General features: G+C 40.0%; 1 protein-coding gene across 14 annotated transcripts in view; it reads right to left on the bottom strand.

Annotated features, from left to right (window-relative positions):
• The window catches only part of LOC128733574 (syntaxin-1A), a 145,914-nt gene that overhangs the window by 109,303 nt on the left and 20,014 nt on the right, over window positions 1–16,597 (bottom strand). Inside the window, exon 1 of one of the 14 annotated variants that reach the window (XM_053827254.1) lies at window positions 3,596–3,919. The exons of the other annotated variants lie outside the window; for them this stretch is intronic. Coding sequence (XP_053683229.1) covers window positions 3,596–3,622 — 27 coding nt within the window. The 5' untranslated portion in view covers window positions 3,623–3,919. Of the gene's footprint in view, window positions 1–3,595; window positions 3,920–16,597 lie in introns of those variants that run through there. 14 annotated transcript variants of the gene reach the window in all.

The following is a 16,597-nucleotide window of genomic DNA, read 5'->3' as shown; positions in this document are numbered from 1 at the left end:
GTGGACTGCCGGACGACCATGCAACGAAATATGCTCTGTTGAGAAATCCTACCAGCATCTAAAACTCACGAGTGTCGAGACGATCAACGAATTGGTGACGCGACGAGTACCCCAGGATCAAGTACAATGGAGTTAAGTACTTGATACAGCACTTGCCACGTCGATTCTAAGCCACTTGGTTCTGCGTTACAGGTAATATTTTTATTAGCTATGTTGCAACTATGCTAGGAATTTTCAATTCAATTTTACACTAGCGAAATTCATCGCTATTTATAGTTTACACTATTAATTTTATGCTAACAAATCCAGTTTTTTTTTAAATTTCTATGCTGCCAGTAAGATTTTGTAGCGGCAAATTATCGAAATGAATCAGTGTTTACTAATGCCAATAACGGGTGGACATTCAATCCATCCAGGGCTCGCCATACGGGCGGTCTATGGGAGCGGATAGTAGGCTCTGTTAAAGTGTCGATCGGGACGATTGTCGAGACACTACGTGAATCGGACGATAATACACTGGATACGTTGAACATCCAGGCTGAAGCTGTGAACAGCTTGAACCATTGAACATACAATTCTTTGGAACAGGCTGTTCTAAGGACGAGAGTTATATTGGCTTCGTGCGACATTATGAAAAATGGTGATCTAAGGCAACGAAATTGCAGTGGATCGTGGTCCAGAGTGTGACGACAAAAAGCCCACTGACGTTCTGGTAGTATAACATGTTTGCTACAGTGGGATATTGAATTTCATGAACTTATATAAACCTTCAACCTTCATTTGTCCGCTTATCACATAAGAACTCAACCAGTAAAGTGATTCTACTTCTTTTTATCAAGGAGGAATAAAAAAATCCGCCTTTGATATCAAAATATAAATCAATTTTTATTCAGTTTCACCATTCAGTGCAGTACCACCCATTGAGGTATTCGCGGGATTGCTTGAAATATAACTGTTATGGTTTGTACCATAATAATCGCGTTGGGCCTGCTGGAAATTCAAACTACACAGCCACCACAATAATCTAAACAACAATGGCCCAAACATTCATAAAACCTCAAAATGTGACGTTGTGTTAAAATTTAACCATGTTTTTCGTCGAAATTTGTAGCGTTTTTGTACATTGCTAAGAAACAAGCACATTCTATCTTGAAATTATTTCCTGCAAAAGCTCCGAAACTTTCCAAAAAAAGTAAATAAATACAGGAAATGAACAAGTTCTTAAAACACTTGACATCCATTGCGCACGGGCAGAAATTTAATCTCCAAAATGCGCAAAACGACTCATGATTTCAGGTTTCCAGCTTATGTTTTATGAAAATACACCATGAATAATAATCCTGATATCACGAACTTCTTGCAGTACAACACAACGCAAAATCATGAACCATTATTCATGATTTTGTGCTGCCTGATATGGAAGTTCAGTCATGATTTGACAGCAATTCAAACTTTATGATTTCTTGATTTTGTTCATGATAGTGTGATCGGATTTCTTTCCGTGCAGATTTTTCAAACGCATATAAAAAAATTTCTGGAATAATCTTGTAGTGATACCCACTAAATGGTATTCAGTTTAGTTACTTTTTGCAGAGGCATTTATCTAAGCAGCGAAAATTTTACATACACCCTGTCGTCCTAATAGAATTCATACACTAACATGAGCGTAACTAGTCTAGGAAATACAGATGTATATAAATGATGTAAAGAATTTCTCATCATCAGAAACTTTCAGAAACTTCTTTTTTTACCGCCGCGCTATCGTTATGAGGAATAAACAGAACTAATGACCGATAGCCTGTACCACAGTGACATTTTCGTTATTCAGGTCAGAAAATCGGAATGACGTCAACCGAAATAGTTTCAATGTAAATTGTCAACAGTCGCTGGTGAAAACCCGTCAAGGACATCGCTTCAGCAGAGCATCCAATCTCGTTGGTTCTCTCACAAATAAATGAACAATAACCTTTCTGCCATGACCAGGACAAAGATTGCCTCCAGCAATAGACCTGCCCCCGTCTCGTGAAGAAGCTTAGCCACTTTTTGTCGTTCCAGATTTATTTAACAACCTCCAATAAATCATCACAGCCAGCCATCATATCGGCCAACATCGTAGCCGCTACGGAACTGGAAAGCCACATTTCATACGCAGATGAAACGGAATCCGCAAGCAGCCGCCCAGCACATTACGCTCTAAACACCCAAGAGGAGTGAGATGTCATTGTGTTACCGTTTTCTCCTCCTCTCATGCTGCCAAGCATCGAAATGATCGTGCGGCTCCACCGTACTTAGTGAGACAAACTGAAAGAAAAAAGGCAAGTGTGTCAACAAGGAGGATGCGTGATAAGAGCGAAAGGTGTCCTTGCACACACACCGCACACACAATCGGCCGCCACAACCTACACAGTCGTCTTTTTTTTTCTCCTCTGGAAAATGATGGGCTCACGGACACGAGAAAAGCAGTTGAGAAACGACGAACCTCCCACCCACCCATTCCACAACGGAAGCAAACCTGAATATGAAAACGCCTCAACAGCATAACACGGGGCAGACTGGGTAGCGCAATGGCAAGCAGTCAACAAGCATTCAAGCTCACACAGCCAGGCGAAATCTTTTGCCGGATCGATGCTACTGGCATTTTCGGCAAAGGGCGCGCACCAAACGGGAAAATATCGGGTTCTGCTTGCTTTTCATTCCGCGTGCCGCCCGCAGCGCGGTTTTCGGGTTCATCTTTTCTCCAGAAGTTTTTCTCACGAAGTGTCGTCAGGGATCGATAGGTCTGTGCGAGTCACAGACGCACACACCCACACACTCATACTACTTCACAGCAACCGCTTCACGCGGAATTCCGCTTCCGAGACATGATATTTGAAAATTTCGTGCGCCGAAAGACAACTTCAATAAGGCAAAGTCACACGAGTGCTCCTGCTCCCAAAGAGAAACGGGCGAAACGCCCGCCAGGCCTGAGGAAGTGTGAATGCAATAAACGATTTTCCGTTGGAATAGGTTCAATAAATATAAAATGACACGGGCCTAAATTCGGTACGACATGCACAGACCTAGACCAAGCGAGAGGGAGAGAGACAACGTCCCTCCTTAGTCTGGACTGATTTAACATCGGATTCGGTCCTTGGGAAAAGGAAGTTGGCGTGTCCTTGAAAATTTGCCGAAACTCTAGCTCCAAACTCGAACATGCGGTTTGACTGATAACTTTAGTAATACATAAAATTCACTTGGCGGAACCTTTTAGCAATATATCAGATCACAAGGCTTTTGGTATAACAGGTAAGGATATTAATTTTAAACATAAAATTATGAAACAATTGATAAGTTTTAAATACTTATTACAAGCAAACGACACAAAACATTACACAACGACCATCAATTATAATACCAACAAATACATGAAATATGAACTGAGGAAACACCAAAAAACTTAACGGAAAAGTTTTTTATTTAAATACACTGCAATGACAGAGAAGACACAAACATGGTACTCAAGGGTCACAACCAGATACACGGTTTTACATCAAACTTATAACAACATCGAATAATGCAAGTACAATCGTTACAATGGAGTATGAATATTTCTCACCGTCTCATTCCGCCCCTCCATTCCCATATGCCTGGTATATCGTATAAACTCCGAATGAGCATTCCGACAATCAACTTTTCCGCTGTACCCTAGATTCGCTACTTCCTAGAGATAACCGTTCCTAAATGACGTCTCTGCAAATGTGCAACAGACAGCACAAAAAAGCTACCTGTCACAACCAAACCGAGCTCGACTCATACTTTCCAGTCGAATCTTTGCAAACACACAGCGGATTAGTGCAGTTTCAGTTTCGTCACAGTACACTAACCATTAGCAAAACCTCACTGGGACGTGAGCACAAAACACTGTTCGACTCGACGAAATGTCAGGTACAGTTACGACGACGACAACGACGACGACGACGGTAGACAACCGGAGGAGCAGCATACTGACAACGTAATATTGCCTTGTCAGAGTTGAGTGGCACCGGAGGAAGGGAACTCGGAAGAACGGGAAGCTACACGATCCAGCGGGAATGCCTCCGTCGGCGATAACAAGTGATAGTGCTCAGGAAAAACATGTGATGCAACAGTGAATTAGCATTAATTTGCATTGCATGTGAAAACATCGCCTAGAATGCTCGAGCCTAGAATTGCGAACGACTAACGTTTATGTGCAATTTTCCGTTTCGTTTCGTACAGATTTTAGTATTCATATTTTTTTTATAACTCCTGCGCAATTAGTCAACCATTTCAGTGCCCATTTTAGGCCACCGAATTGTAAACAACTTCACATGCCCTCAGAGAATGACCTCCAAAATAAAAACTGCTTGCTCTTGTCGCAGCATCAACCAATCATTTTGTAGTCGCCTAGGAGTCAATATCAACCATCTCGATATACGATGGGAAATTCGATAACGACCCACCAAGTGTGCCGGGGGTGTGAGGGGAGGACAGCGGGGCACCAAAGTCAACACTATCGAGCGCTCTACTTGCCTGACCCCCAGCACAACCCTCCCTACCAGTCAGATAATGAACCATCCTGTGAAGGACGTAAGCGTTATGATAGAGAAAAAAAACTCCGCGTCACCGCGTGCCATCAACGTCACCCACCATCGTCAGCGGCATCATCATTAGAACCATCATTAGTGTCGCCATCGATCTGGCTATGAATGCCATCACTCTTCAGCTTGCTTATAAAAGTATAAGTTAATGTTGAATCACCCCAAAAAAATCCATCTCTTAAAGAAACCATACGAATCGAATTTTCGCTCGACCTGGAACAAATCAGATTTTTACTATTTTTTTCCTGCTCAGAAAATGACTTAATGAAATCAAAAATTGACTTTTTTGAGCACTTTTTAGAAAGCATTTAGATGCAAAGCAAAGCAAAGCACTTTTGTTCGTATAAATATCCCCCTTAAGCTAAAACTGTCAAAAGTTAGTCATCGCTTACTATAATGAAAATAAAAAAAAATACTTTTTTGTGTTAGAAAATATAGACATAGTTTCTTCGGCAAAGTTGTGAACATTGTAAAAACAAGCAACTTTGCTGAAGAAATAAAATTTCTATTTTTATCGTGTGCTGAACTGTAGGCCATATTCTTTAAAACTTATTTAAAAATTGGTTTTTCATACTTAGCTTTTGTTAGTTGCATTTTACAAGCATACAATGTTCTAGGCAATTATCGAAGCTCTCAAAATACACGTTTTTGCAGAAGACCGCAAATCTTTTGGGCCTTTACTTGCTGAGTTATCGCATATTCAAGCTTTAAATATCCATAGCTTCACGAGCCCACGGGGTAAAATGGGGCAAGCGGATTTATGAAATCAGCGCTTCATCTTTATTTATTTATTAAGTCGACATCAACAGACTATAGTCCCAATGATGGATAAGTAGCTTAATCTAATAACAATCACAGTCAAGAAATTACAATTACAAACACTAACAATTTGTTGAAAAAAAACATAGAAAAGCCCGATTGAAAACTAACTGTATACCAGTCAATGAGCTGTTTCGTCCGTAGTTGGTGCGTTGAAAAGGTACCCTCAGCATTGAATTGTTCCGCAGTGCCGCAGGACAATCAATTCTTCCCTGCAACGTGTCGACAGCAAACAGAACTCTTGCGATGTTCCTTCGTGTCTGTAGTGTCTCCAAGTGTATTAATCGGCATCGACTTTCATAACTCGGCAACTGGAACGGATTTCGCCATGGTAGACGACGGAGAGCAAAGCGTAAGAAGCGGCGTTGAACTGATTCAATCCTTTGCATCCCGTTTTGATAATATGGATGCCAGACAGCGGAACCGTACTCAAGAGTTGAACGAACGAGTGCACAGTATAATGCCTTGAGGCAATAGACGTCAGTGAAGCTCTTAACGATGCGCAAGACGAATCCTAATGTTCTGGATGCCTTGTCCATAATTGACTCAGGATTGACGAGCATACAGTTCAGATTGCACCAATTCGTAAAAGTCTCAAGCCCTTGTTGAAGACAAGTTGCATCGTCCTTGGAACGTATCTTCAAGTACATCTTCAAATCGTCGGCGAAGGATAAACGAGGACCTCTGCCTCTGAGTACATAGTTGACATCATTGAAGTACAATAGGAATATTAACGGTCCCAAATGACTACCTTGTGGGATTCCAGATGAGACCAGAAACGCATTTTTCATACTGCCGCTGATACCGAGTCTTTCCAATTTAGCAATCGCAATAGCATGATTGATTTTGTCAAACGCCGCAGACAAATCAGCATAAATGACATCCGTTTGAGCACGATCCGCTAGACTTTCGGCAACATATGTTGTAAGACAAAGGAGGTTTGTAGTGGTTGATCTACCTGCGATGAATCCATGTTGGTCGTCACTCAAGTAATGTTTACAGTGCGACAGCAGCGGAGTCTTAAAGCTTAAGTTGACTACTATAAACTTGTATGGGTTCCGCTTGTTCCCAACCACCCAAATGAGCGTACGGCAAGCATACGTTTTATGGGTTTCGCGTTCGCGAAAGGCTCGATTCACGCCCATTTTTTGTGTTAGATGTGTTAGATAGACACATGATTTCTTCGGCAAAGTTATAGCAAATATATAGGTAAACAACTTTGTTAAAGAAATTACATTTCTATTCCTATCGAGTGCAGAGCTATAGAGCATTTTTCTTGTTAATATCTTAAAAACTAGTTTTTCATACTTAGCTTATGTTGGTTGCATTTTACAGAAATTTGTGGTTCTAGGCGATTACTGAAGGACTCAAAATACACGCTAAATATGAAAAACCTATTTTAAAGAATTTCCAAAGAAAAGGCTCTACAGCTCTGCACTCGATAGAGATAGAAATGTTTGAAGGAATACCTCCAGTTGATTTCACGGTGGTCGAAATGGTTCGAAAATGTGAAGGATATTAAGAAAGAAGATTTGGTATTTTTAGTGGATGTAATAATAATCAATCAATACGTATACGTGCGGAAGGAGGAGTTCTAAGGCCGATAGTAATATTAGCTTCGCGCGATCATGGCCCAGAGTGTGACGACGAAAAGCCCGCTGGCGTTTTAGTAGTATAACCTGTTTGCTACAGTGGGATATTGAATTCCATGAACTTGTAAAAACCGAAAATCTCGATGGTCTCTTGCGAGACCTTGAAAATTTATCCCGTTATCACTGAAGAACTCAATCAGTAAATCCGCCGAACAAAAAAAACCGCCTTTAATATGAAAATATAAATCAATTTTTATTCAATTCCACCATTCAGTGCAGTACTACCCATTGAGGTATTCGCGGGATTGCTTGAAATATAACTGTTATGGTTTGTACCATAATAGGCGCGTTGGGCCTGCTGGAAATTCAAACCCCACAGACACCACAATAGTGTCGCATGCCGAAACAGTCGCTGCTCGGAGAGATTCAAATACAGGACAGCTGGTAAAATAAGGTGTTTACTTCGTAAAAAAATGAAGTGAAATCTCGAAACATTTGCTTTAAAATTGTGGAGAACTAAAAGGACGTAGACTTCAGAATCTCGGAAGATCTGGTTTGGATCGCCTATTAGGGTAAATAGTTTTATGAACTAAGTTATCCCTAATTGACACCTGCCTCGCTGGCAATGTTGTCTCCGTTGGCATGCTTAAATCAGCTGCTTAAAGTGCGATAGCTAAATTTAATAAACTAGGCATGAATAAACAATTGCTTGTTAAAATTGGTGTGTGTAAAATAGGTGAAAATTGTCTATTAAAATAGGTGATCATATTTCGTCTTCATTTTCAGTTTGGTTTGGCGTTCCACGAGGTAGCCAGCTTGGGTTATTTTTATTCTTGCTGTCACAGGGCAGAAGTGGAAAATAGAATCCATCAAACAGCACATATCACCGAAAGGAAGCGAACGATCTGACCGTATTGCACTTATTTCTTTCTATGCGAAAATTTTCCAAAACAAAAACGAAATCAAAAGTGACACATTTCTGATCGTCGTGTTGTTTAGCTTTCTGTTTTATGGTATGTCCCTAAATGCTCGATAATCTGATTTTTTCAAAACAGTTAAAGCGTGAACCGGTAGTCAAGGATTTAGGGATTCTAATCGACACTAACCCAAGTAACTATGCTGGTTTTATTACGTATTTATGGCGGTTCTGGTGACCAAAATTGGTCATAAAATCCATAATAAGAGCACAATAAAACTCAAATTGCTATCTGGGTAAATTAACCTTCAAGGACCACTTCGCACTTTACGTGTTGAAAGCCTCTTTGCAACTTGGCTTTTCATTTCGCTTTGCAAAGAAGTTTAAAGTTGTCTACTGTTTGAAAACTCTATATTGCTCGGCTGTGCGACCTGTCCTAGAATATGCATCCATCGGCTGGTCTCTTTATTACCAGAACGAAACTCAACGCATTCAGGCTATTCATCCGCTTCGCTCGGTTCCATTAAATCTACCTATAGCTATAGCTATAACAGCAGATGAGTGCTCATTGTTACATAGGATGATTTGGAATTTACGAATCCGATTATCCTTCAACATCTATCGCTAATGATTTAATAACATTAGATTGTTTTCCCTTGCAGCAATAATCGAGAGTACAATTGCACTGGTTAATTTCCGCAACCGTTACTAGAGTAGTTGACCAGCTCAACAAGTGTCAACTTTCAGATTCGGTCTTATTACGAGTAGCAAACAGTGCACAAACTGCTCCAGGGTATCACCAATTACTGTTAGCGCTGCTATGGAACTGTGTTATGGAACGAGGCTGTAAACTGAATTGTTCACAACGCAAAGAGATGTATGGTACACATCATCACGAGCAGGATTTATATCGGATTAACCACTTGTGCGAGATTGTTTGTTTTTATAAGTGCGATTTCAACACAAAGTGGCCTCAGTAGCGAGTCAGTCGGCATTTTCTACAGTTCACACATTCATCGAGTCACGTGCTCGGCTTTCGGTAATAAAAGTCAGCAGAACCGATAGGAGTTGAAATAAATTAATTTTAAGTACGTAGTTGTTAGATAACTAAAGGAATTCTTTGCTATTTCGTTCAAATAAGAACGGGGGGATAATATTAGAATACAACGACAATATTCTGTTAACGTGTAAAATTTGCAACCGTCTCTAACGTGACTTCCTATCACTTCTATTATCGTTCCGATATTGAAACGAAACCCAAAATAGCATACGATGCCCACAAAAGTCCCCCCCCCCCCCCCTTCATCTTTCCTTTGCTCCCACAACAACAGTCCAGAAGATAACAGCCCTGCTTACGCATTATCCTTTGTCATGGCCAAAAATACATTCGACCCGAATCATAAATCATGGAAGCTTATTCAGCATGAAGTTGCATTATAACGATGATGTGCGTACGATGGCCGACCGCGAACGAACCGCGCAGATGCTCCACCACCAGAGTCAGCATCTCCTGCTGCGGATGAAGGCCTGCGTATGGCGACTGGTTTGCAAATCACGCTAGGCTTCTTCCCAGCCAAACTGCCGCCCACCCACACGGGGCATATACCGCCGCCTGCCCTGCCTACCACCAAGCAACCGATCAATTGTTCCTGTCTGTGTGTTTATGATGACGTCCTAAGCGGGAATGTCCTGCCTGCCACCTACACGGAACATTCAACGAGTGAATAATACGGCTAACATCCCACAAACTGGCCGAACCGGAAAAGAGCACACCACTGATTATTGTTGCCACGTAGAAGCAACGGGAAACCGCACAATATTACGAACCCACGCAGGAAGAAAGCAGTTAAAACGATGAACGCTGGCAATGACGGCTCTGTATATAGTAGGGAGCAGCCCCCCGGCGTCGAGCCCAGTACGCGCAAGGACAACCATTTTTATGCCTGATGCAACAGTTTCCGCACGTAGTCCGTATCTATCCTTCGTTGGAAGTCATTTCACGTCCTCTCGATGGCAACCTCTGTAGCTCACTGTACCATATTCTTCCCCGCTTGGTTTAAATCCCAACTGGAGGCGGATAAAAGAAAGACCGATAACAAAAAATGTTATGAGGTCAATCAGAGCTAATGCGACCCATCTTTGAACAAATTTTTCTATGTATCACTTCACACGTATGAGAAGTGCCAGGGCAAATGGCAAACTTTTCGAATCTGTTATTTTCGAAACCGGTTAAAAATTGATTATTTAAAAATTAGTTGGAATCTCAGAAAAGGTGTATACAAATTAAAAATCCAAACATACAGTAATTTCGATAATTCGAATTTCGAAAAAGTCTCCACGAATATGAATGCGGGTTTTGGAAAAATTGTAAAATAAAATCCGTGAGTTTTCAAAGAATAAGCACTATTTTTTTTTTTCATGGAGAATTTATGGACATGGATTAGATTAGAATTAAGATTAGATTTTGAATGTTATTTTCCAGTAAAAGTATCAGTAAAAGGGACTTCCCATGGGCACCCTTTCGTCTTTTTCATAAAATTTAGATTTGGATTTCTTCGTTAACTGACTAACTAAAAAATTTCCTTAGCAAAGCTTGAAACTCTTTCCTGAAACATTATGCCGAAACAATTTTCTTCATCGGACTCCAAGGCTCGCGAATTTTCGGGACACCCTTTGTGCGTGGAAGTGCAGGGATTAAATAACAAAGGTCCATGCACCTCCGATAACGGAGATGCAATTTATCGTTTTATTTTATCCATACGTTTCATAATGGCGGCTACGGGTTGTGGTTTCCCATTTCCTGTATGGATCGCTAATTGTTTGAAGAATTCCTTCATCATAGTAAGTTTTGTCTCTGATATCAAGTTTATTTTTCGCCATTTAAAGTTGCAATAAAAGCGGAAAGCCTGTGGGGTACTATATATCTGCATATTAGCGTTGGTAAGAGGAAATGCTAATCAAATCAGAAGCTTCCGTTTCGTTGTGCCTGATTTTTATGTTTCAGTGTAATATACTCGAGCTAATCACATAGTTTCCGAGCCGCCTTGAATTTTACGTGTGTATATTAGAGAAATTATATTTTCCGGTATAAATTAACAGAGTGGGATTGTTTATGTAGTACCGTTATATAACATTTTAAAAAATAGGTAAATTTTGATATTAGTTTTCGTTATTAGTTGCCTTAAAAGGAATTTTTCGATTATTCAGATACCAACCAAACTAACGGGGTTAGTTTTTAATTTGAGCAACTGGTAACCCTAAATATGCTGGAACTTGTGTGAACAGGCTGCCCTGCTCTTTGTTATTGTTTTGGTGGTTTGATTCAGTTGGCAGTTGCAAGCAGCGAATATTCATTCACCGATCGGATTTCTACCATAATCGTTGGGAAAACGCAATGTGAAACAGATTAAACACGCTAGATCAGCATAAACAAATCGTGTTTATGTGCATTGTCTACATGATGTAAATGATGTCATATTGAGTATGACGTTTGAACTATTTTTAATTTGCACGTCGTGCAAACCAACGGGGTTCAAATTAAAAAGTGTTCAGATTAAAAACGGTCAAACGAACGGGGGTCCACGGTATATGGTCTTATATAACATATTGTGTGTAGTTTCATATGGCAGTTCAGCATTGTTTGCTTTCATGCCTCGCCCGTTGCAAAACCAACCATTTTGCTGACGGCGCATTTTCGTTTTTTAATTCATTCTTTTTACGTAAAAAGTGTGATGTTGGTAAACGGTAATTTTTACTTCATTATTCAATACGCTCTAGCAAAAAAGTGCCGACTTTGACCGATGTAATCTCAATTTCGGAGGCCAATATATTACTAAACATTTATACAAAATTTGATTTGCTGTTTTTGAGCAGTTTTTACGTAATTGACATTTGAAAAAACCATATTTTTTTAGAAAAAATGCCAATAGCTTCGGAACCAAAGGAGATAGCAATTTGATTCCTTCAAACAAAATGTGCGTTTTCCATGCTTGTGAAAGTGCTCAAAAGGCATGATTCGTGAGAAATAAACACGAAGGAAGATATAAAGAAAAAACGGATTTTTTAGGTCGCTCCGACCAAAAACCTTTAAATAGCTCCAGCCCATCAGCCATAAGAGATAGAGTTTTAATTTCCTTGGCAAAGTTACTTAAAATTCAATGTTCTTTAACTTTGCTGAACATTTTATTCAGTTTACTTAAGCCATAAAAAAGTTTATGTTTTGCACTCGTTTACTATGATGGTCACCCTAAAGTCACATACACCAAAAAATGCGGAAGTAACAAATTTACTCCGAACATATTATATACCTAAGACTAACGGTTTTAGCGTAATTACTTTTGTCAGCCTAGATTTGGGTTTCATCCCACGGTGCGGCGGTTGTTAGTCAAAGACAAACACTGTCAGCAATTCAGTAGTTATATCCATGAGCTGACCAATAAAAGAATACTACCACGGGAAAAACTGTAGATGCTGAATTCGTTTTATATTCGTCTTCATGCAGAGCTGTTATAACATTGTATTGCATATATTTCTGCCGGGAAGCCGGCGGGCCACTGTCCTTTTGAATATGATGTGCCGTTTCCTGGTCCAGTAGTCCCAGCTCCTGCAGATTCGCTAATTTTAGAACCATCAGTGTAAAACAACAGTGATCGGTTTCGATTACTTTAAAAGGTACAGCGAAGTTTGTCCTAGTTTCCATCCCGTCTTCATTCATGATTACCATAGTGTTCAGTTGAAAATCTCGGAAGATTCGTTGGTGTCCATTGAGATTTCGATCTTAAAATATTTAGCACGCTAGCTACGGTTCGCTATTAATTCGCTGTTAATCTGGATCTCATCATTGCCCAATAGATCCAGCGAATCATTCTCGGCTTAAATCCCAACTTTTAACCAAAAGAATTTCTCAAATAGGCCCAAAGAGCATTGTTTGCAATAAAATTTCATCTCCAGATGATCGTTCTAATTAATTACTTGTGGTTAAGCATAATATCCAAATATTTAGTATGCTTGGGTAGCTCCAATTGGGCTCCCCTTAGGCTTCTTGTTTTTCGTAAATGGGATTAAAACTGGCCATTTAAGTGTGTAGCTCAGGGCAGATTTCATAGCCTTTGTCAGCCAAATTATTTACAGGATCGTCAACTACGAGAGCCCAAAGCATGGGAGATAAAACTCGCCCTTGAGGGCAAATTCTAGTTTGTCGTTAAAGTAGATTCCTCCAGTTTTGCCCCGGTTTTCTATAGCTTTGTTTATTAAATTATAGATAACTTTATGGGTCATTCCCATTCCATGGTCCGAGCCAAGTGACCGAGTAAAAGTACAAACTTGTAATCGACCTTTTCGGATTTTTACCAAATTCGATCATATTGTACGTTTTGGGTCAAAAAGCAAATATGCCAAGTTTGGTGCCGATTGGACTATTACAGGCAAAAGCCTTGTTTTCGTCAAATCCGCATATTTTCTTTTGCTTATATCTCCGGAAATATTAAGTCTAGAAAGACACTATTTTCACATTTTCAAAGAAAATTGCTCAAGGAATTCGAAAAAATAGTAATTTTTAACAGCAGTGCTGCCAAATATTTTTAAATTTGATTTGAAAACTAAATTTTTATTTTTCTCTCAATGAAGACAATTTGATATCAAAAATTCCAACTCTATCGTATTCCCCAGATGTTTGTACATAAGAATCACTTCACGTCACGAGGTATTCCTTGCCGATCCAGAGATATAGCGTTTTGAAGTAAGTAATCCCCAATTTCTCATGTAAAACCAAGAGCAAAATTACTTTTTCATGAAGCAGTGAGTCTATTCAATGTAAAAATACTTTGCACTATTGTGAAAGCAAGTACACAGTATATGGTAAAAAATTTCTTAACAGTGTTGCCAAATTCCAAAATTTGAACTGAAAAGCTGGCAACACTGTTAGAGAACATTTTACAATTTCTTTTGTTTTTTTAAGAGACGCGTTAACCTACGCATTTTACATTAATTACAGAATATTGATTAATCCTATCTTTTTTATAAATTTCATTAATCTGTCTTCCTCTTTTTTGTCATTTTTGAGAATTTGAATAAGTAGTTTATCTTTGTAGTATTTTCCTAGGTTTTTCAAATTCCTTACAGTCAAAATTTATTATATCTGATAGCATCAAATCTATGCATTTTTTCGTACACCTGGTCTGAGAGTATACCATCGTTTGCTAATGAGTCGGCTGCTTCATTACTAGGGATCCCTGCATGGCCTGGAAACTAAAACAGTATCCTTACTTTGATACAGATTGTTCACTAGATAAGTATAGATAATAAGTATTAATTTAATTTAGATATTAGCACTAGATAAGTTTTTAAGTAAAGTTTTCTTCAGCTTTAAGTTTTGCGTTTTATCAGGAATCGAACTAGACATCTATTGATCTTTACCAAACATTTGTTTTCTCAATCTATCATTCCTTGACGTCTTTTCTGTCGGCGCAGGGCTACGAGCAATCGGACAGCTATGGTAAGGTAAGCTAGCGAGTCGGCCAAATGTAGTAGGCCAACACTCCCCCTAGAGTACGGCAACCTCCTGCTGACTTACGGTTCAAAGCGCTGAACATCCATAATCGCCAGCTGTGTGACTGGCCGTTGGTAAACTCCAAAATTCGTCCGTATGGTTGCAACGCGGACTTGGTTATCCCGATTAATGACCCAATGACCCGTCCCTTCGGCCAGCAGTTGCGCGGTGCCTTGTGGTCCACGATGATCACGACGTCTCCAACAACGATTGGGTTCGCAGGATGAAATCATTTCGACCGACGAATGATTTCCGGTAGATAGTCCACCGTTTCCAGAATATATTGGTGAGAATCTGAGAGGTACACCAGTTTTGCTTGAGAGCGAGTCCGCTATCGCAGCTTATGACAAGCGGCTTTACGTCGTAAGACGACCCAAGGAGGAAATGATTTGGGGTGAGAGCCGGGGCAGAGTCGGCATCTGTTGGCACGAACGTGAGTGGCCGAGAGTTCACCACGCTTTCTATCTCAATTAGAGTATTGCGGAGCACTTCATCGGACGGTTTCTTTGTTGTGCAGACGGCCATCAGGTTTCTCTTCACTGTGCAAACTAGCCGTTCCCAGCTTCCTCCCATGTGTGGGGCTTGTGGAGGATTAAATACCCATTCGGTCTCTTCGCTGGTAAACTCCTTCATGATCTCGTCATAATCGATTACGTCTTCAAGTCTCTTCAACTCCTGCTGCGCTCCGATAAATTTAGTTCTCCGATCACTATAAAACTGTCGAGGTTGTCCACGACGAGCTATAAAGCTTCGAATTGCGATGATACAAGAACTAGTGGTCAATGAGTAGACCACTTCAATATGTGCTGCCCGAACAGTCAAGCATGTGGCTAGCATTCCCCAACGTTTTTCGGTTCTCCTGTCAACGGCAACTTCTGCGGTCTAGAGCTTCAACAAATCTGGGTCAACTTCGCATCACCTTTTATGGTCCGTCTGTATATAATGCACTTCCTGAACGTTTGAAAATCTCAAACAATCGATCACTTTTCAAAACCAGGCTAAACCAACATTACAAATCATTCGTCAGCGAGCTTTTAATATAAATTCTAACATCAACAAAAAAAAGTAAATATACACCCAAATTTCTTAGTATCGTTAAATTGTACTTTTTAATCACTAGAGATCCCCTTCAAAAAAACTAAGTTCCACTGGGCACATCCCAATGCTTTGGCTGAGCTGTCACCTGCTTTAACCATATGTTGAATAGAACAATCGACCCTTAACAGCTTGATTATTCCATCGTTGAGGTCCGATATGCCAAAGATAAGTAAGTTTTGGGAGTTCCGAATCGGTCACAGCGTAAAATGATCGGTTCACCCTCTTTATAAAAGCAAGTTCTGAAGAAATTCTACTCATTTCCATAAAACGCTTCGTTTTAACTTCAAATAGACTAGCAAGGTGTTCGAGGGAAAGTTGGCCGGCTTCACACATAGGCTATTGTAAATCCATACAACAGACGAGGTACAATTAAACTGTGTACTAGTCTGATTAGTATCTCTCGAGAACCTCGAACTTTTCCAGCTATCATTTTTAGTACGCTCTACGTTTAAAGTTCCGGACGCCGCGGATTTTCTGACTCCAGCATGCTTCGGAAATGTTAACCTGTGATTCAAGTATACTCCCAGTAATTTCATTTGTTTCACTATAGGAATGGTTGAATTATCTAATTTAATAGTTGGAATGGCTCCCCGGTGACGGCGATTGTTAAATACAAGTAATTGGCATTTCGGAACGGAAACTTTAAAATCGACTGACGACAACCATTCTAATGCGCCCTCTGCAGCATGTTGGATTTTAGCCCGTAAACACTTCCTGTAGGTTCCATGAGCAACCAAGAGAATACGCTCTGGAAATGTCTAACGAAAGCATTTCGCAATGCTTCCCTTCCTTCAAAGGTTCATCGGGAAAATTGTTCTAATTCCGCAAAATATACAAAGGCAAATTTTTGAGAATCGGATAACCAATTCCGTCCAAACCCGTTCCTTTATTAATGCATTTTCCTAGCGCCCAAACCAACTCACGAGAGGCGACATCTTTGTTGTACTCAGTAGGGTCGGTCGATTGTACTTCGTTTTCTATCTGACAGGTGCTATTCTCTGAGATTGATTCTTCTAAATTGGTGGAA

The sequence above is a fragment of the Sabethes cyaneus genome, chromosome 2, assembly GCF_943734655.1.
Source record: "Sabethes cyaneus chromosome 2, idSabCyanKW18_F2, whole genome shotgun sequence".
Classification (NCBI taxonomy): Eukaryota; Metazoa; Arthropoda; class Insecta; order Diptera; family Culicidae; genus Sabethes; species Sabethes cyaneus.
The sequence above is the reverse complement of the archived record's forward strand: the minus strand, read 5'-3'. Positions and strand labels throughout refer to the sequence as shown.